The following is a 20,036-nucleotide window of genomic DNA, read 5'->3' on the forward strand; positions in this document are numbered from 1 at the left end:
CTTACCGTCATGTCTGATGCGCTTGGCATGGACGACTCCTCGTGGCCGCCTAGGACATTGTCGTACAGTACATACCATAAGACGAGGCGAGACTGAAACATGAGATGGCACGAGGCGTTTGTCCACATGCTGTGGAATTATTATTGTAAAACTTTAACAATGAGGTTATTTAACACACCCGACTTGTACTTCGCGGATTTACATTGTACTAGCCTTTAGTATTGAAAAGCCGCTTGTTTACGTGTCTTACGACATGGCATAATTTTGTAGCTGGAGGGTCCAATTTTAGGAATTGATTCCATTGCGGCAGCCTTGACGCTGCGACGCAGGATTCGGTAAGTTACCGGAGCGCCCACACTTTATAATCTTTGTCGAGTGGAATGATTTTGGTGGCCTGTGGACCATGGCCCGTAGTTTCTAAAACTGGAATCAATTATCATGGTTTTGGATCGTATCATGGATCATCCCACGGTTCCGGAGTCGTACCGGTAGCCAATGAATAAGGCCTAATCGCGATGTCCTCGAGTCGGTCGCAACTTCCAATCTAGCCGTTCAATGCAGGCAAGGACGAGTGCCGACCAGAGACCTAAATCAAAACGGAAATTCTCAGCGCTATTTTCACGCTTCGGGTTTCGTGTGCAGGAATTAATTTTTACTTTTTGAATGATTTTGAGGCCCAGTTTTTTACATGTGCTGTCCAGTCCATCCAGAGAACGCTCCACTTTCCTAAATAGGTAGGGAACCTCCGCTATAAGCCAAACAATCTGATACTCCCAAGCTCGCAAATAACTTGGACCAGGCAGATTCGTCAGCCTGTCAGCATCTAATCTGTGTCCGCACACGTGTACATACATACGATCGCCGGCGCAACCGCACCCGTGCTCGTTCATCCCGTTTCAGATGGTAACGCAAGCGGGCGGGCAGAAAAACCGTTGGGAACGCATTTCTCGCTTCCTGACGTCCCCGCCGCACAGGGTCTTACTCTTCTTGCCTCTTTGAGTTTTAAGATGCTGACTCCACGCCGCCCGACTGAGTTCCCGCTACCTTATGACCTTACAAACAGGCGCGTTTAAATCTGGTCGTGGTCCCGGGACCTTGGCGCTCCCCCGGCTTCTCGGCCGAGCAATGGGGCCGGACGGAGTGGCCAGTTTTTGACTCAGGTGGGTGAGATATGTATCGAAACGCTCTGTCAGGACAGACCACGGGACATGCCAAACCCTGCCCTCATCGGCAGGTTGTTTTACAGCTTTCTTTTTTTCGTTTCCGTTTTGGTTCATTTTTCCTACGGGCTGCTCACCGCCCCTCGTTCGCCTTCCTACTCACCCCCATCAGAAACCGTGACCTGTTACAGCGCGCGGTCGAAGGACCTGGCAGCGTGGCCGGGGCAGGCGTCCGACTGCGTACTGTGGTGGGTGTGTGATGGCCGCGCGAGGAAAGGAACAGAACAGGTGAAGGTTTCCGGCCATCTTGACGACGGGGGTTTCTTTGTCTTCGTTCTGAGACAAAGGTTGGTTTCGTCGTTTGCTCAGCATTTATTCAAGACGCGGGGCGCCCCGCTCGCACCCAATGGCTGCCGTTGTAGAAACGAAGAAGAGAAAGAAGAGGAAGAAGAGCTGGCTTTCTTCTCTTCTCTTTCGAAATCGATCCCTGAGAATGAGTCAACCCCTCGTATCGAGCTTGACCGAGTCTGCCGTCCGGCTGGACCCACGGGACTCGCGGGAATATGCGGGCAACCAGGAGGATTCGCCGCTGTACGACATCTGCGAGCACCCAGAGCAACATGACAATGTGCGGGACTATGACGGCGAGATTGTCGTCGTTGATGATGCCAACGCTAAGGTATGTATGGACGCTTGGTGTCTTGTTCTTTATCTTTTACCAGGACCTTAGCTTGTCCATTGTGGGTATACTAGCTAACAAGAAGATAGTCCCCCGGCCATGTCATCATCATGCCTCGCGACACCTCCATCAAGGAGATCGCCAACTTAACCACCCAACACCTGCCCCTCCTCTACCGCTTCCGGGCCCGTGCCCGATCGGAAATCCACCGTATGCTTCGAGAAGACCCCAACCGCATCCCACTCTTCATGACCGGCTTCCACACCATCCCCAGCCTCTTCCCCTTGCACCTCCACGTCCAGGACTGGTCCCTCAGCACCAACAAGATGTTCCACCCGCGCCACTGGAAAGTCCCCTTCTCCAACATGTTCATCTCTCTCGAGCACGTCATCGCCGAGATCGAACGCACAGGCCACATCACCATCGACGCAGACGCTTACCGCGAAGAATGGGCATCCAAACCCATCCGCTGCCCTGTCTGCCCCGGGCCCCAGCCCCAATGGGAATCCCTGGACATCAGCGAACTCGCCAACCACTGGCGCGATCATATCGCTCACTGGAAATCCACCTCCACTCTTCCACTAGGAAAACACCCTACTACCGGCCTCTGGACCCCAACCTTCCCGGTCATCCTCACTACAAAGCGCCGTGGCGGTATGATCGGTTTCCCTTCCTCTTCCTCCAACAAATCCCAGGAACTCCCTCCCCAACTCGCCCACCTCCAAACCCTCTACCCCTCTCTCGAAATCCACTCTTACCACACCGACGACTGGCCCAAAATCCCCAAATACATCCTTAACAAAACCACCATCTACCTCTCCACCACCGAACTCCCCCCACCACAAATCCACCTCCCCCGTCTCCAATGGATCCACCTCGCCTCTTCTGGCCTCGACCTCCTCAACATCCCGGCCAACAACACCCTCTACAACCACCGCCCGGGCCTCCACCTCACCTCCAGCACGGGAGCCGGGTCAGCGGCGTTGGCTGAGTGGGCTGTTATGAACACGATGCTGCTCTCCCGCAACATGCTGACTGCGTTACGCCACCAGGCGCAAAGGGAATGGAATCCGACGGGGTTGATGGGGTATCGAACTTTGAGTGAACTCGCCGTGGGCGTGATAGGGTTCGGATCGATTGGCCAGAGCGTGGCAGAGCGGTTTCTGGGTATGGGGTGTACTTCCGTCTCGGCGTTAAACCCAGCCGGGTTACCACCACCTTCTTCCCGGGGTACTGCTATGGAGCAAAAAGTCCAAGTCATCCGCGCCACCAGCCCTGAAGCGTTACACGCCTTCCTCCAGAAACAAGACATTGTGGTGTTGGCAGCCCCCGTCACGCAGGAAACAGTCGGCTTGCTCGGCGCGGCAGAGTTTGCGGCTATGAAGGAGGGCGCGCTGGTGGTGAATGTTGCGCGGGGCCCATTGATTGATGAAGAGGCGTTGGTGAAATTCCTGCGGAATGGGCATTTAGGGGGCGCGGCGTTGGATGTGGCGGTGGAGGAACCGCTGGGGAAGGACTCGCCGTTGTGGGGGTTGGAGAATGTCATTATTACGCCGCATGTGGCGGTTATGCATGGGAAGGTGAGTTCCCTCCTTATTCTTTTTACTCCCTTTTTATTGCGTTGACCCCTTTTTTTCTTGTGTGGGCCGTTATGTTTTAGGGAGAGGGGACCCTGCTAACAACAACAGTACAACGACAACATGCTCTCCATCTTCGAGGAAAACGTCCGCGCCCACCTTGACGGCCGGCCCAAGAGGAACATGGCCTCACTGCCAGTGGTATTTCCTGATCTGCCCAAATCCTATAAGCCGCCCACATTTACCCCAGCGGCTCCGGCCCCCACTCGAACGCCCAACGTCGTTTATGCTGTCCGTGAGCGGCAGTAAACAAATACAAAACCATCGTTTCTCAAAAGCGAGGCGTTCTGGTTGAGATTGATGGACAGATTGTACCATGGATGGCGAGGATAGGGAAATATGAGCCGTCAATAGTTGGTAGCTGCGAATCAAGCACGCAATACAATCCACAGCCTTGCAAGATCTCGTTCCGTTTAGCAGTGATACCTTACCTGTAATTCCGCATGCCATGGTACCTAGGTAACTAAATGCGTTGCCGCTAGATCGAAAAATAAACCTTTCCCGCTTAATATCCAGTGCCTACACCCATAGGTCGTCGCAGTTCCCACCATCGACCAGCTGACCACTTTCCTAGGACCAACTCACTTCCACCCAAAGACAGGAACCAACAGCAACAACCTCCAACACAGTCACAAGACCAAGCAGAGCCGCCTCCCTACCTACCTACCCAGCCCCAACCAGACTCGGTCAACCGACGCATAAACGTCTTCCCACGGCACCATCACCGATTGGCTACTCCAGGAAGCATGACTATCTGCTCAACCTCCAATCCCCTTCTCCCCTCACGCAGCCTCGCCATAACAGGGCGTCGTCACGACCGGTCAAACAGTCGCCGCGAGCTATGATGCCCCCACGTATTTCCCTAACGGTCTAAGTTTGGGCGGCTAAAGTAAAATAGGCTGGTGACACAAGGGACTTGGCAAGGGGGGGATGGGTGAAAGATGAGGGTTGAATGAGGCTCTGCGAGAGAGAGGTGGTCACACTACGGTATGACGCAAGGTAGGGGGGATTGAGGCTCTGTTGATTAGGTACGTACTTCTGGGAGGATTTGTCGCGCTAGGTTTCTAGGGTATATTTTGTCGCCATTCTGTGAAGGCGAGTTCCTATAATTATGGGCTTGTTTTGCCGGTTAAGTCGTTCTCATTACTATTACCTCTTCTGCAACACTGTTCTCCTCTCTTACCTCAATTTCCTGGATCAGCACATCTCACCCAAATTCTTGATAACAACTACCCACGCCATGAAAATGTCACCGCCTGTAACCCGCCCAGACCTCAACCGTTGCAAGGCCAACGACCTGGTCATTGACATCGGCGGCAGCCAGCTTGCCGAGTCTCTGGGTTCCATGATCACAACCCGCATGCTCAACCCCAAGAAGCAGTGCGTGCTGCCGTCAGCATTGCTCTCAGACGACAACGGGGGCTCGCTGTGGCGACAGATCAATAGGCTGCCGTCGTACTACCAAACTAGTGACGAGATCTTGCTTCTTGAGGTCCATGGGGATGAAATCGCGGATCTTATCCAACCCGGAACCATGATAATCGACCTCGGATGTGGGTGAGGATACCTTTCTTTATCCCTTCGTGTGACGAAGACTGCTTACCCGTAACGTCCCACGTTTCTCGATGCTGATATTACTCCACAGAGAAACCCGCAAAGTCCGCCCGCTGCTCAACAGTCTAGAGCGCGCAGCCAAGCGCGTAGACTACTACGGGCTGGACCTCTCCCTCGCCTCTCTCCAAATCGACATGCGCAATCTCGCATCCGAGTTCACTCACGTGCGCTGCCGCGGCCTTTGGGGCACCTTCGATGATGCATTACGCTGGTTAACACAACTGAAGTCGGACAATTCGCCCCGGCGCCCTCGGTGGCTCCTATCCCTCGGCTCAATCCTCGGGAACGACTTCCCTGCGCCAGCCACAGCCCACCTCGCACGGTGGGCATCCACTATGGGTGATAATGATCGCATGCTCCTGGGTATGGATGCCACCAACGACAAGCAGCGTATCTGGGAATCGTATCACGATCCTGCCGGCCTGTTTGAACGTTTCATGCGTGGTGGGCTTGAGCATGCGAACAGGGTCATGGGCCACGATTGGTACTGGCCCCAGGACTGGGAAGTCGCCGGTGTGTGGTCCAAAGAGTATTGCATGCATCGGTTTGTCTTCCGCGCCCTCGTGGATGTGAAGTGCGATCCTGCCGGTGTCGATTTCCCCGCTGGTCATGAAATCGATTGTTACGAAGCCTTCAAGTACAGCCCTGCCAAAATGGGTCCCATGGTTCAAGCTGCCGGACTTCAGCAGCAGACTATCTTCAAGGCTCCAGGCTCATCGGCGATTTGTAAGTACAGACCAACGTTCTTGTTACACCATGGGTCTCGCTAATGTTGCCTTGGCAGACGAATATATCCTTTCCAAACCTAGCTCACAGAGATTGGTGAATTGATCGGTGGCCGTGGGACTCAGAGCATGCACATGACGTAGTTATTTTGGACAGGATTGCGTTGCGTTGCAACCCGCCTAGATCCCTACACAAGACTCAGTACTCCGTTCTTCTCGACAAACTCGTTTACCATGTCCTCCCACCATGCCCGGCGATCTCCTATGGCGAGGTCTTCGTCATAATCTTCCTCCTTCAGTTCGTTGTCTAGCCAAGTCCACAGATTCTGAACGGCCGTCCACACGGGTGGGACACTCTGGTGCTTGGTCAGTAAACGCACCGCAACAAAAACGGCCGCATCACTTACTGAACGACATTGTCCGTGACCAGCCACAGCCCCAAACCAATCACGAGCCACTTGACGATCTTCCTCTTTATACGACCCGATTGCCATCAGGAAAACAGCAAAAAACGGTGATTGGGAAGTGAAGAGGGGCCCTGTGCATGGCAACATTTGCACACATTGTATCAAACGCTTGAGGCTCTTTTGAACATGAGGGTGTGACCGTGGTTTCCTAGTTAAAGCGCATAACGTTAATAAATCAAGTACAATCATCTTACAAGCCCCAAGAAACGAAATCGATCTTTACCTGTACACCCTCATATGAAGATACATCTCCGTTGCGGGAACCCATGCATAAGCCGATACGTCGGTGACCTTGAAACGGTTGTTAAGTTTCCCATCCTTGTCCAACACGCACGATGCCATCAATTTGTCACCTGAAGCATACCCGGGCGAATGGTCGGACCACTGGCTGAACTTGGCGAGTCGTTCTCGAACCGTCCGGGCGGCGCGCAGGACGGTATGGGAATAAGGGTCCTAAACCGCGCAGTTAGAGGAGACAAGCACTGAATGCAGGAGAATGTCGAGGTTAGTTGACCTTTTTGAGGAGGGCAGCAAAGTAAGTGATTTGAGAGCAGAGATGGAGTAGTTTGGGGGAAACGCCTGTTATCCCATGTATCTTATGAACGTCCTGCTCAGAGCCCGCGAGCAGCCAGGAGAACATGTTCGCGGTAAGTTCTTCTGCCAGCGGTGTGACGGCCTGAGCGCAAATCTCTGTGTATGCAACCCAGTTTGCGTTCCCTATGCGTGCCGCGCTGCTTTGAACATTTTCTTGTTTCCAGTACCGATAACCGGGGTCTGCGCGGTCGAGAAGAAGTTTTGCGGCCCGCGACCCTTTACGCCAAAGCGGTTCTCTCCCCTGGGACTGTCGCGACTCCCAGTTTACGATCTTTGGATCAACCATGTTAGACATTCAGGACAATAAAGGTACATTCCGGCGGGCTCTTACCTCGTTGCAGAAAATCAAGATCATAGCGGCAACCACACCGTCGTCTTGCCCGACGGCGTAAGTCGTCTCGCTGTTGAGAGCGTCCTCTAGCAGCTTCACCGCTGTGTAGTAGTGACGGTTTGCTCGCATGCGTATTTCTTCGGTTGGCTCGTAGTCGAGGACGTAGGAAGCAGATAAGGCTAGCAAAGCGTGTCGCGTACAGGCGTGCTTAACCGCGATGGCGGGAACCTCGTGATACCAATAATTGCCTGGGAGTAACATCCGTCCAGGGCAGTAGGCGTTGAGATCTGTCATTTGAAAATCAGTAAAAGGAATGGAATTGAAGATGAATGAAGGCCAATCTTCGTACGGAAAGACCATAGCTTTTCATCAATCCTGTCCAGCTTCATCCCGGTCGCGAAATTGCCAGGTAAAAGTGATACGCCGCCCCCAATCGGGTCCCCATCGTCTAGGCCATTTAAAATGTTCTGACGCCATGGTGGAAAGCGTTGGGATACATTGTGAGTAGCGCCGGTGTCATTTCCCCCAGACGTTAACATGCGCGTCTTTATATATCCATCAATAACGCCGTTTTTTGGTATCACGGGGCGCACTCGGTTGGCAAGGGTGGGATATCGGTCCTCGGCGGAGTTCAGAAAGGGATTTGGTATGCGACGATGGGCCCCGCGGGACCGGATGTTAGGCACGGATGTGAAGAGGGGAGGCAACGCGGTTTCTGAGGCAAGCCCATCAGCAGCACCACGAAACTCGTCGAAGCCTTGGAAATGGTGAGCCTGGGTTGACGTTGAAGGGTTTGGTATCGTCGAGAGGAATACGAACCTCGTTTCCGAGAGCAAACCTTTGGGGCGCCTACAACGGTGGGCGCCGTAAAGCTCACACCTCCATCCACTTTGTACAGGGAAACACCCTTCCAAAGGTCCTCTGTATCCAAGCCGGATAACTCATTGATGTCGTAATCAGCTGCTGGAGCTGCAAGGGAAGCTTCGGACACGCCTCCTTGACTCTGCCATTGTCCGGTCTCAGTAGTCAAGAGCGCCGTTCGGCCAATATCGCCGGCAGAGTAGAACTGTGGCTGGACGCCGCCCGCTAGCGGGAGCAACGATACGCCGCCAAACTGCGTTGAGAACGGGTCCACGGGAACAGTCCCAGGGATAACAAAGTTGGTGTGACTGTGATGGAAGGGTGGAAGTGGATTTTCGAGGGAAAACGACAATGGTAGAGTTTCATGCGAAAGCGCATGTGAGCTTCCGCTGTACCTGTTTGTCGATGGGAATATGCCGATTTGGTTGCCGTAAGCGGTGACATGCGTCTCGCTGGTGAGAGACCGTGGCATGCTGTGGATGGTTTGGGGTTGTTGAGACTGCGGGGGTCCTACAGCCCGACGTTTCCTCGCCGGGTCACTCATTTCGGCTGTCTCCTGCAGACAGGAGTAAACCCCGAGTGCAATGGAATGATGTGCAGGCTTCGTAGCTGATGTTCGGAAATCGGAACAAGAGCGGTCAGTTTTTCCCGGATCTTCGGGGAAGACAAAATTCCAAAAAAATTGTACCCGGCCGGCCCCCGCAGCAATTTTTACTCCCACGACAGCAGTGTCGCACACGTACAAACCGGGCAATCGCGACAGAGCCTCACGACTGCCCTCTTGGCCACGGGCTGAGCAAACTCACACAGTACACATCGGCGTGGGGTAAAAGCGGGGTCAGAATTCTCCCATTCCCCAATCTTTCTTTCCTCATTTCTCGGCCGCCTCGCTGTTCCCTCATTCCTCATTCCCCATTCCTCATTTTTGAGGGGACTGCGACATTCTCCGGTGGCCGGTCCGCCTTACTGTGGACGGATCTCGGCTGGTACCCACTCTTCCCGGCTTCGTTCCGGACTTAGCGCCGGGCACTAAGCAAACCTCTGACCCACCTGTGCCACGACCGCAGTCTTCCATGCGGCAAGGCGACCAAAATGGAGTTGTTTGAGGCGTCAGCTCGCCAATATCCGGAGCTCGGCGACTTTGTCCGACGAGAGGTTGAGAATCTGTTGAGGTCGCGAGACACCGCAAACGGTTTGTCACAGGGACGAAGCGATTGCCTTTTCGCCACGAGTGCAGCCTATATCTCCCTGGTATTATCTCTTCTACCGAGGCTGGCCGACCGTCTTCTCAAAAGCCCCTTAATAGAGGACTACATCGACAGTCAGGTTGCGGAAGTAGACGCTACGACTGACTTCTCAGATCTGACCCCCATCACCGATCTCACTGAGAGAGAGCGCGGGCTCAGGTGCGTGGATACGCCCAATTCGACCCAACTTGGACTCGACTGACGGCGTTAAATCCTACTAGGCTGCTTGTCGAGAGACTGAAACGCCTAGTCGACGAGTTTAGCAAGCGCCCCATAATCCCATCACAGCCCGGCCGCCTTGCCAGCGAGCCATCGGCCCTACATCCACGATCTATCAGCTCTCCCACATTCCCACCACTCTCCACACTCATTCCATCTATCCCGAGTCCTCTTGATGACAGACCACCCACGACCCAACCCTACCTACCTCAAAATATGCCTGTGAGGCCGAGTATGTCCCGCGAAGGTTTTAATCCGCTCGCCAAAGCAGCCTACGGCGAATCCATCCGGGTGGACACCCCACGGGACGGTCTGGAGTCCCCCGACCTGGTGCCTGAGCAGCCACCAATCGCCAGGGAGTTGGTGGATGCCAATCAACTGGCCCATCGTGGAAAGGGTCGGCACACTTGTCCGCACGCGTTCCGGTGCACCAAAGGGGGGGTAAATGCTGATGGCACGCTGGTTATTTTCGAGAGAAACTCGCACTTCAGGTATTAATACACCATACATCCTGCCTTTCGTTGTCGCCGAGTCTTACATACCACTGTTAACACCATTTGCTTTGCCAGAACGCACTTGCAAAAACATGACAGACCGTTCAAATGCGATTTGCCGGGATGCACAAACCGTGTTGGATTTGCGAGGATTGACCAGCTCAACCGACACAAAGCAACAACGCGGCACGGTTGAGGAAGCGCGGGCTGGTAGCCTCAAATATACCAAACTTTCATCATCATCATTATTATCTTGAACACGTTCTGCTTCACTGTTGTGATTTTTGCTCCATGGAACCGCACCTTCGACATGCAACCCTTTTACCCTTGTTCCGCTTTCCCCCCTCTGCCTCTGTTTTTGCCGCTGCTGCAATTATCGACTCCCTCCGCCCCAATGCCAAGCGAATAATGAGGCTGTTTCAAAATGAGAAAACAAGGGAGGGAAGCACTGCCCTTAATTCGCGAGAGTGATGGCTTTGGCACGTGAAAACAAAAATGAGAAAACAACGATTGGGGCCAGCGGCAGACTGGCACCGGTGGCAGACTGGGACCAGTGGCAGATGGACTGGGACGAGCTGCGAGACCAACCCCCCAATAGCCAATCAACGGGAACAGCTCCCAATGCTTGTTTTCTCACCCACACATGGAATGAGCCCCGTCATCATAAGCAGGAGGTGTCTTGTAAAATACCAGTATAAAATAAGGACTTCCTACACGAACGCAGTTTCAGACTCCGGTCTCTACCTATGTACATATCAACAGCGTCACACCAGCCATCGAGTTGTTTCTATTTTGGCTTCATTCCCACTTTTTGTCAACCTCAACCGACTCCAACAAACATTATAGCAGCAATGGTTAGAGAAGAGTCGCGGAAGTCTGCAAAGCCATGTGCCAAGTTTCAGCAACTCACCGCCGCCACAAAGCCGCATGATACAAGGAAACACACGCCGTTAAATTATTACATGCAACGATGGCTCAGTGATTATGCGGACCAGCCCTTCAGTGTCTTCACCATGGCGGCAGATCGGAAACCAGCATCCGTCCAGCTGCAAATACACGATCCCACCGACCTGGTGAAAAATGAGCCTAACAGGACTACCGATCATTTTGATGAGTCACTCATTTCTCACATTGGGGGTTGGGCATACTCGCCTAACATCGGTATGTACAACCAGTGCCAAACCCTTCATGACGCGAGATTTGCTAAGAGTCGTGGGCTTTGGCAGCCAGCACTGGTATAGATACAGATCTTGAGAGTTGTTAATGCGCACTGTGTGGGGTCGAAAGAGTGGACTTTGGTTGGCAACGGAGTTGATGAATCTTATATGGGTAGTAGAAGCGCGAGCGATTGTTCTCATGTAACTAACATTTGTTTTACTCTGTAATTACTTGAACTGTTCTACATGGCATTTTCAAATACGTGGTGGGAAGCCCGAACACCCCGCCACCCTTAAACAGCCGGGTCTTGATGATCTCGCGAGAGACTGTGTACATACTGTGGTACCTATGGGACTAAATGTGCATGATTTCATTTGGCCCAAAGGCTCTACATTTGTCAAAGTGCTCCGCTTGTCCCCCTCTAAGGTAATGGCAAGTGTTTTGGCCTGCACATCGCCAATATTTTATCCCGAAACGCCTCAACCACGAGTGACAGTACGAGTATATTATCTCTATGTTTAGGGGCGTGGTTTCTTCCTTGGCTGGCTGGGGCCAAAAAAAAAAACAAAACAAAAAAAAAACAATTCTCGATGGGCCCCACTTTTATACACAGGTGAAAAAAGATGGAGAACAAGAAAGCGAAAACGTGAAAGAAGACAGAAGACAGAAAAAGACTAAATCAAACAAATGAAAGAAGATGAAAAAGAATGAATCAAAAAAGCGAAAGAAGACGAAAACGAATAATTCAAACAAATTAAAGAAGAGAAGAAATAATAATTAACTTGAGTAACTGAAGGAACAAAAAAAAGATGAAACTCAGGCTACCTACTTAGTTAGCGGTTTATAGTTTAAACAAACTTTTGTACAACAATGTTTTGGCCTGGAGTGACATCCGTAACTATACTAATTACTGCCTGTAGCTGGTCTGAGCTCCTGAGGTACTTTTTTTCCTGGCCATCTGCCCATGGAAAAAGGAGATGGCAGGGCTGATGTCATTCACCGAGATTGTTCGCATTCAAATAATTACTGCCTCCATAATTAATTATTCGAACCCATTTCTTCCTAGCAACACTGCCACAGGCTGTATTGACAATATTTTCAGCTAATTACCTACCCATGCATTTTTCTTTAAGCGTCGGTACATATCGAGATCTTTCTTTTTACAAGCAAGGCTTACGTTGCCAACCAGTCGTCGTTCGTCATGGAGCCAGATCGGGCACTACCCGCGAGCCAGCCCCAGATCGTCCAAATCGAGTTCGTCGGCAACTATTCAATTGCCTGGGAACCACCTGCACGTGAATCGCAAGCATATCACCGGTTTGCCCTCCGACCCCTTGAGCATCCTACGGATCCGACCCATCAACTTTACCTACAAATGGTATGGCTGAAGGATATCACAATGGAGGGTAACCTCGCCCGAAGTCCGTGGGACCACCGAAAGAACGGAACAATTACCGATTTTCGACGTGGTAGTGGAGATAACGATACCTTTCCGGCCATCCGACATGGGGATGTGTATGAACTTGTGACAGCGGACGAGGCAACATGCCCATTGCCAAACATGCATTTCCTGAGACTTAGATACGCCATGCAAAAATTGCTCGCTGGCATGATGGATACCGGGGCTTTGAGCGACATCTTCCGCGGCCCACCGCCAAGCGGTATTCATGGCCCAGTTCGGGATGAAGCACACATGCCTGGCGATTGGGAAATGCTCATCGAGGCTGCACAACAAAAAGGTGTACTCAGCGTGGAGGCCGCGGAACAATGGAGGTGCTACATTTTAGAGGAAGCGTACCAAGAGTACCAAGACCGAGTAGAGCGGTATGCCAAGTGGAGCGCGGTCTTGAAATAGCAGAATGGTACGCCGGTGAGGCCTGAGATGTCTTTGTAGCGGAGGATTTAACTAGTAAAGTAGTAAGGGTTAGTACAAGACAAATAGTGGTGGCGAGGTATAACATGACAACACGAAAACGGCACCCTAAAACAGAATACTCCGTAGCTTCCATCAAATCTTGACAGATTTTGATTGATTGTACTTTTTCATTTTTTTATTATTATTACTTGTCTTCTTTGGCTTTTTGATTTGTTTATTTTAGTCTTATTTTGACTTTTTTATTCATTCTTTTTGTGTTCTTTCATTTTTTTTAAAAAAAAGAAAAATCCCGGGACTTCCTTTGCTGCTTTTTTTGGCCACAGCGAGTGTGCGTCCATGGAATGAACAGCTGAGGGTTAGGGTTGTTTCCGCCTTCACCGCTGCAGGGTATCTTCCCAACGCCGTTGTTGGTTCCGGCACCTTCTCCATCACAGAACGACACAGATCGTGTGCGACGGATCCCAAGGTGTGCTGGGTTGCGTGAGAAACAACAAGGCTACCAGCGCACGTAAGTCTTCCATGCCGCTTGCCAATCATTCCAAAACTGGACCTGTCATTCCCGCTCTCCCACATTTCGAAATTCTTGGTCCTCTAATGACTTTCGAAAGTTCCCTTCCATTAGACGACACAGTCCCCGCTGTCGATGCCAACAATGCGGGGCTCAATGAACCTACCGAGCAAGCGATGGACCTCTTTGGAAGGGTGGGACTACAATGGCATGAAAGAGCGCTTGCAAGCTGCACTGGACACCATCGACAAGTTTGCGCTTCTGTGCCATGCTGCGCGTATCAAGGGGCAAAAAGTCGTCATGAGCGAGCCATTCTCGGCCGGCCAGTATTGGATATGTTTCGAGATGGTTGCCGAGGATGGCAGCTTGGTCGTTTCCCGCGTTCGGTTGCCTCGCCATCCCGACCTCCCGGCTATTGTCAAGGAAGAGGACGTAGAATATGGCATCGCGTGTGAGATCGCCACCATGGAGTTCGTGAGGCAAAGATTGCCTACGATTCCTATCCCTTGCATGTACGCATACGAGTGCCCCGGGTCTCAGTCCGCTGCTGATGTCGGGGCTGTTTACGTGCTCCTGGAAGGTTTTTATGGGAATAGCTTGCAAGACGTTGAGTTCGATATTTGTAATTTGCCAGTAAGTCTCATTCTTTGAAGTCGATCCCACTTCAACTGTGTCTTCCGCTTGATTTTTTTACGGCTATAATGCTGCGGTATCCATTAACTAACCGAACTTAGGTTACAATACAAGAACACATCATGACGCAGTGGACAAAAGTTCAAGTAGAACTGGCCACTCTTACGCTCCCTCAAATAGGCTCCATTTCTGCAATTTTCCCGTCGGGAGAACCAGTTCTAGGCCGTTTGGCCGCTTCTGCCGATGTAGACCGCAGCGATGCAGGTCCATTCTCAAAAGCCGTTACGTACTTCACTGCCGTTGAAAACGCTGCAGCCGGCAAGCTGGATTCATCCGCCAGGTTGGGTGCTTTGGTCTTTCGAGAAATTCTACAGAAGACTCCTCTATTTGGAGACATGGACACTGTTGAGCAATTCCATCTGAACCATATGGATCTCGGTACTCAGAACATCCTTGTCGACGATTCATTCAACTTTGTTGCCATTATCGACTGGGAGTCTGCACAAACTGCCCCATGGCAAGTCAACCATTATCCTTTGCCCTTTCCATTACTGGGGTCAGACATCGAAGATATTCTCAGAGATCCTAGTCATCTCGCCTACAGAAATGTGTTAAAACAAGACGTTTCTCGACAAATGTACCGTCAGAAATTTCAGGAGGCTAAGAGGAAAGTTGAGAAAGAGGGCCGGCCTCTACAAGGGTCCTTTGCAGACACTTTGAACAGTCCAGCAGCGAGGATATATGCCTGCTTCAATAATCTGGGTCGTTCACCGGAGGCCGATAAGGGCCTACTCCATGAGATGGTGTGCCGTGCCTTCGGCTGGGATGCAGACCGAGTGGAACAGTGTCTCTTGGAGATAGAACAGAGTGGCTAAATCGGTAGACAAGTCAGGCAGGCTGCGCAACAATGAACCTTGAGATTCGTGTGCTATCCCGTTTAGCAAAATCAGCGGCGGTCAGGCACTTTCCATCACGTTGAAGCGCCATCACTGTCGTCTCGTAACTCCAGGCCGTGGGAGGTTTGGGGAGTCTCCGAGCATTGTGGCACCACCTTCGGGTGACAGTAACCGATTGTTTGCCCGTTGGTTGGCATTGGCTGGTTTCCTGCATCACAAGCCTGCATGAAGGTGGGGCTGTTGTTTTCTCTTTTCTCTTTTCTCTTTTCTCCCGACTTCTTTCCTCCCTGCATGCCAAGATTCGGCTTCGGTGAAAATGTAAGTGGCGTTCGGAGTCAAGACGGCAGAAAAAAAAGGCAAACTCGACGGACGCCTCAAATAGGGATAGTAGCCTCGTTTTCAACAATCCAACCGCCCAGGCACACAGCCCCCTTCTCATGTGATCGCACATTCATGCACCGGCAACCTCCTGCTTGTTCGTCACAGTCTGCCCCACTAAGGCCCGCATCCCACATCCCGAAACCACATTATACCATCTTAGAAACTTGAAAATGGATCCCGCTACCTTTGTTATCATAGGCTCTGGCGTTTTTGGCCTATCCACGGCCTTCCACCTCCGGCGCTTATACCAAAACGCCAAGGTCATCCTCATCGACCGCACCCGCGGCGATCGACCCAACCGCGGGGCGGCCTCCAGCGACTTCAACAAAATAATCCGCGCTGACTACCCGGACCCACAGTACATGAAGATTGCCCTCGAAGCTCAGGAGTCATGGCGCACAGACCCCATCTTCAAACCCCATTACCACGAGTGTGGCATGCTCTTCGCTGAGGAGATTGGCATGGGCCAGGCGTCCTTTGAGAATTATCGCTCTCTAAGTGTCGAGACCCGTTCGGAGATCCTATCCAAGGAGGAGGCCTTGACCCGGTTCCCCATCTTCCAGGACGCTAATTGGACAGGCGTCAAGGAAAACTACTTCAACCCCCAGAGCGGATGGGGTGAGGCGGACGAGGCTGTCGCCAGCTTTTTTACGGCCACCCTCGCGTCCGGCGTGGAGTTCATCGAGGCAACTGCCGAGAAACTGGTCCTAGATAGCGATGGGAACTGTGCTGGCGTCGTCATTTCTGAAGCGGGCGGCCCAAGCCGGGAGTTTCTCGCGGACCGGACCATCTTGTGCGTCGGGGCCTACACGGAAAAGTTCCTGGCCGATACGGCACCGGAGCGCAGCGAGTTGCAGGTCAACGGCCGATTGATTGCGGCCGGGGCGATACAGTGCAAAGCTACTTACCCACCGGAATATGAAGAGCAACTGAGCAAAGCACCCGTTCACTTCCTAGGGATGTGGCATACCCACGGTTCGTACGGCCACATTGAACTAGGCTATATCCTACTCTCTAGACCGTGTAGCCGAAGGTGCGAGATTTTACTGACTTATCGCGTTCTACTGCTTGCGTGGTTAGGAGAAAGCATCCCGGCCTTTAAAGGCCTCCTCAAATTCAACTGCGAGGTCAGCTTCACCAACATGACACGCCACGACGGACTCGGCAGGGACATCTCAGTCCCGCCTCCGGCTGATACCCAAACGTCCTGGAACCAGAACGTGCCTGAGGGGCTTAAACAGGAGGTCGCCAACGTCTTCAAGAATACGTACGGAAGCCACGTGCCGGGAATCCAAATCGAGAGCTACAGAACTTGCTGGTATGGTTCCTGCCCTTGGACAGCCAGTGTGTCCCCACAAAACAAATTGCGGATGATTCTGATCTTACGGGTATCTAGGGACGCCGTCAGTCCAAACCAGGATCTCATTATCGACTACCACCCGAAGTGCGCCAACCTCGTGATCGCCAGTGCCGGCTCGTTCCATAGCTGGAAGTTCCTCCCCAACATTGGTGAGTACGTCGTGAAGCGCATCTTCAATACTCTCGACGAAGACCTGGTGCGCAAGTGGGCATGGGATCGCGAGAACACTGGCGCGGCGTGCGAAATGTACGAGCCGACCAGAGACTTGAAATCCATCGGAGATTTCAAGGGCTGGCCAAAGACGGCGGGTGCTGAAAGCGGTACCACGTCGTGGGGAAAACGTTTGGAAGGAATTTATCTCTTCGTGAGAAAACATTTACGTTTGTCGCATTCCGAACATGCGACTGGGGCCTTCTTTTACGGAGGGCCACCAAAGTCAAAAAGTGATAGTCTTAGTGATTCTAGACAGGATTCCTAAAAATCACAAGAGTTCCGCGTTGGTTAAAAAGAGATGGGCAATTAGCTTCCGCGGTCAGCGTCAAGGTGACGTTGAACCAACTCGAGGGTAGGTCCGTAAAGGATGTGACTGAAGTTAAAATCCACACTGAATAAACCACTTCGTGGAAATGGCACGGCCATATATTAACCTCTCCAGATTGTGATGGTCAATATCTCTTCTTCGAAACCGTGTCAAGATGACCCGATTACTGAGGAACACCATTAGCTTTATTACATTCATCCCCAGGACACTCGGAGGTGCGCAATGGCAATCGACTATTTAATACCCCCCCCAAAACTGAAGAGACTCAAAAGGCGATCACCCTGCAAACGGTAAGTGTGTCACATCAGCTCGGGAGCCACCTTCCTGCTCTGAATTGTCATGTCAGCCCCTGGGTGAGTTCAACAACAGACTCTTCCACAGGGCACATCATGCTCCTTCCCTCCCACCACCGCGGGTATGTCTACAAGGTCCACGGCCCTCCTTCCACCAAACCCCCCAGCAATACCAACAACTGGTTGCGTAGCGCAGTTGGCTGGCGGGGCGCGGCCCAGGGGCTGCCTCACCCCTCGACAACCGATCGAGAAGCTATCAGTTCAATCCGGAGAAAAACCCACAGAGGTTTTCGTAACCAAGCACCCTTCTTCAGCCGGTGAAGAGTGTCGGCTGGTGAGCTTTTTGGGTTCTATTTCCTTGAGAACATGTTAGTTAGGTGTGCTTTTTTTATCTTGCCCCAATCAATCAATACGCACATTCTAAATTGATTTTCAGAGGGATTGGTTTGAAGGACGGTGAGTTTGGTTCAATTCCCGAAAACCCTTGTTGTCGTCGGCATCAAGTTCACCGATCTCATTTTACGCAGTCACATCTTCCCCAGCCAATTATAAGTTCAACGCCATGGGAAAGTATCAAAGAGAAAATACTTGCACGTCCATCACCAAATATCATCATACTGCCAGCGAATTACCTCCCACGTGATCCGAAACTCAACACCCCCTTGAGAAAACTCACACCGTAACTTCTCGAGCTCATAGTCGTCCCACCCAGCCAAGTCATCATGAAAAAAGCAAGACTCAAAAGCCTGTAACCTCTCGTCCACTTGTCTCGCGGCCATCAAGACCCTTTCCAAATTCGGAAATCTTCCCTTAGCAACATCTCGCGCAAACTCAAGAAGGGCGTCCCCGTATAGTTATATACCGCCGCAGTCGCCAAAATGTCACCCTCCGAATCGTTGGCGGGAACATGTCCACCAAGAACCTATCCCTCGGAACCCACTCGTAATTCTCGTCCCGCGCCCAAGTCCAATGTGCCTTCCAGTCACACCATACGTCGCGCAGCCACCGCAGCACATCTTCATTGACCGACACGCGCTCCAACCGCCCAAAGTGACGCATAGACTCCAACCCTGGAATCCGCCCCTCGACCGCCCCCTCCTCCACTATATCACCACAGTCCAGTCCTCCCCCGAGGGGACATGCAGCGCACCATCGTCAAAGTCCAGCCTGAGTTCCCGTACTGAAACTTTTTATCCTCTCCAACATGCCCCACAGTTGGCTCAACGCGTTTTCTACGTCGTCCCTGTCCTGCCGGTTTTTGTGCTGGATCAATACCGGCGCCCACTGCAAGGCAAACGCTTCTAGATGGGGCGTGGCTTCAAGGAAGTTGTAAATATCGACGGGCGCGCCAATGCAAGTATGCTGTAAGTGGACGCGGCGGTGGTGCGGGAGCGGTGGGGGGACTTCTGCATGGGTGAAACGCCCGGGCCATAGATCGCCTGGGTCTGAAGGAAGGCGGATGGACCGGACGTTGGGAGCGACCTGGAGCATGGTCCACGGGACGTCGGTCTCTGTAGGGTGGTAAGGTAAGTCGTCGGCCACAACAATAGGGAAGGTGATGGTGTGGAGGTGTGGGAATGAGCACGTTGCTAAGGGGTCCCCAGATGCGTCGGGCGTGGGGATGTTCTCGGCATCCCGAACTCGCGCCCCTCTTGCCATGAGGAAAAGGAGAAGCATCAAGCGCCAATCGTCTCCGACAGGGAGTTGGAGATACTCGATCGCCGGCGCACGTATGAGCGCCACCTCGAAGGGGAGAAGTGTGTACTGCCACAAGTCCTTCCTGTAATCATAGCCTGGGTCGTCATCCCAGTTAGGACGGAACCGGCCAGCGAAGAAGCCAAGGCGTGCAATGGTCTCTTTCACATACTGTCTCTCGGCCGGACCAAGATCCTCCAGGGTCGGCATTAGAGAGAAAGAGAAAGAGAGTGAGCGAAGGCGGCCGGCGAGGTCGGGGCGTGCCTGAAGGCTGCGTGTGAGCTGAACCACACGGTGGACATAACGCTTGCTATCACAACCGTCGGCATCGGCCTTATAGGATTCGAACACCAGTGGCTGAAGGATGGCGGCCAGGGACTTGCAGGTGCGTGAGAGACGTGAGAGGTCAGCTTGGCCTTTTTGCCATTCCCAGCATCCGGGCCGACCCGCGCGACATTCTGGCCATACTGCGTCGATGCCTGGGATATCGGGGCAGCGAGGGCAGATACGCAAGTAGATCGCTTCGATAAGCTCCACAGGGAGGTCGACTATATTGCGATAACGGGCCATGACGGCGTGTTGTCAGTCTGAGAATGTTCCTGTTGCCAAGTCGTGCTAGTTGCTGACGGTCCAATTATTGTTTGTTCGTTGTTGGTCGCTTGGTTGT

The 20,036-nt window shown here is 52.4% G+C and overlaps 8 protein-coding genes across 8 annotated transcripts; 6 read left to right on the forward strand and 2 right to left on the reverse strand.

The window, feature by feature from the left end:
- Positions 1 to 1,653: 1,653 nt before the first annotated feature.
- Positions 1,654 to 3,725, forward strand: C8A04DRAFT_13809 (D-isomer specific 2-hydroxyacid dehydrogenase; the record flags this gene model as incomplete). Its single annotated transcript, XM_062777859.1, has 3 exons — positions 1,654 to 1,839; positions 1,929 to 3,419; positions 3,528 to 3,725. 3 exons carry the CDS (start codon positions 1,654 to 1,656, stop codon positions 3,723 to 3,725), a joined length of 1,875 nt encoding a protein of 624 aa, XP_062635180.1.
- A 997-nt stretch (positions 3,726 to 4,722) lies between these two features.
- On the forward strand, positions 4,723 to 5,916 carry C8A04DRAFT_38845 (histidine N-alpha-methyltransferase; the record flags this gene model as incomplete). Its single annotated transcript, XM_062784364.1, has 3 exons — positions 4,723 to 5,033; positions 5,122 to 5,816; positions 5,900 to 5,916. The coding sequence occupies 3 exons, from the start codon at positions 4,723 to 4,725 to the stop codon at positions 5,914 to 5,916; spliced, it is 1,023 nt and encodes a 340-aa protein (XP_062635181.1).
- Positions 5,917 to 6,003: 87 nt separating this feature from the next.
- C8A04DRAFT_30656 (uncharacterized protein) lies at positions 6,004 to 8,612 on the reverse strand (the record flags this gene model as incomplete). The annotated part of the gene is made up of 7 exons (XM_062781462.1): positions 6,004 to 6,171; positions 6,565 to 6,735; positions 6,797 to 7,147; positions 7,208 to 7,494; positions 7,557 to 7,964; positions 8,027 to 8,376; positions 8,464 to 8,612. 7 exons carry the CDS (start codon positions 8,610 to 8,612, stop codon positions 6,004 to 6,006), a joined length of 1,884 nt encoding a protein of 627 aa, XP_062635182.1.
- A 548-nt stretch (positions 8,613 to 9,160) lies between these two features.
- On the forward strand, positions 9,161 to 10,032 carry C8A04DRAFT_30657 (uncharacterized protein; the record flags this gene model as incomplete). Its single annotated transcript, XM_062781463.1, has 2 exons — positions 9,161 to 9,474; positions 9,537 to 10,032. The coding sequence occupies 2 exons, from the start codon at positions 9,161 to 9,163 to the stop codon at positions 10,030 to 10,032; spliced, it is 810 nt and encodes a 269-aa protein (XP_062635183.1).
- A 2,742-nt stretch (positions 10,033 to 12,774) lies between these two features.
- C8A04DRAFT_30658 (uncharacterized protein) lies at positions 12,775 to 13,041 on the forward strand (the record flags this gene model as incomplete). The annotated part of the gene is made up of 1 exon (XM_062781464.1): positions 12,775 to 13,041. The coding sequence occupies one exon, from the start codon at positions 12,775 to 12,777 to the stop codon at positions 13,039 to 13,041; it is 267 nt and encodes an 88-aa protein (XP_062635184.1).
- Positions 13,042 to 13,726: 685 nt separating this feature from the next.
- On the forward strand, positions 13,727 to 15,078 carry C8A04DRAFT_13778 (uncharacterized protein; the record flags this gene model as incomplete). Its single annotated transcript, XM_062777850.1, has 2 exons — positions 13,727 to 14,203; positions 14,305 to 15,078. 2 exons carry the CDS (start codon positions 13,727 to 13,729, stop codon positions 15,076 to 15,078), a joined length of 1,251 nt encoding a protein of 416 aa, XP_062635185.1.
- Positions 15,079 to 15,917: 839 nt separating this feature from the next.
- Positions 15,918 to 17,155, forward strand: C8A04DRAFT_38847 (putative sarcosine oxidase; the record flags this gene model as incomplete). The annotated part of the gene is made up of 4 exons (XM_062784365.1): positions 15,918 to 16,455; positions 16,561 to 16,747; positions 16,877 to 17,086; positions 17,122 to 17,155. 4 exons carry the CDS (start codon positions 15,918 to 15,920, stop codon positions 17,153 to 17,155), a joined length of 969 nt encoding a protein of 322 aa, XP_062635186.1.
- A 1,350-nt stretch (positions 17,156 to 18,505) lies between these two features.
- C8A04DRAFT_30660 (uncharacterized protein) lies at positions 18,506 to 19,939 on the reverse strand (the record flags this gene model as incomplete). The annotated part of the gene is made up of 3 exons (XM_062781465.1): positions 18,506 to 18,777; positions 18,856 to 19,747; positions 19,838 to 19,939. The coding sequence occupies 3 exons, from the start codon at positions 19,937 to 19,939 to the stop codon at positions 18,506 to 18,508; spliced, it is 1,266 nt and encodes a 421-aa protein (XP_062635187.1).
- Between the last annotated feature and the right edge of the window lie 97 nt (positions 19,940 to 20,036).

This window comes from Dichotomopilus funicola, assembly GCF_033296635.1.
Source record: "Dichotomopilus funicola strain CBS 141.50 unplaced genomic scaffold C8A04scaffold_53, whole genome shotgun sequence".
NCBI lineage: Eukaryota > Fungi > Ascomycota > Sordariomycetes > Sordariales > Chaetomiaceae > Dichotomopilus > Dichotomopilus funicola.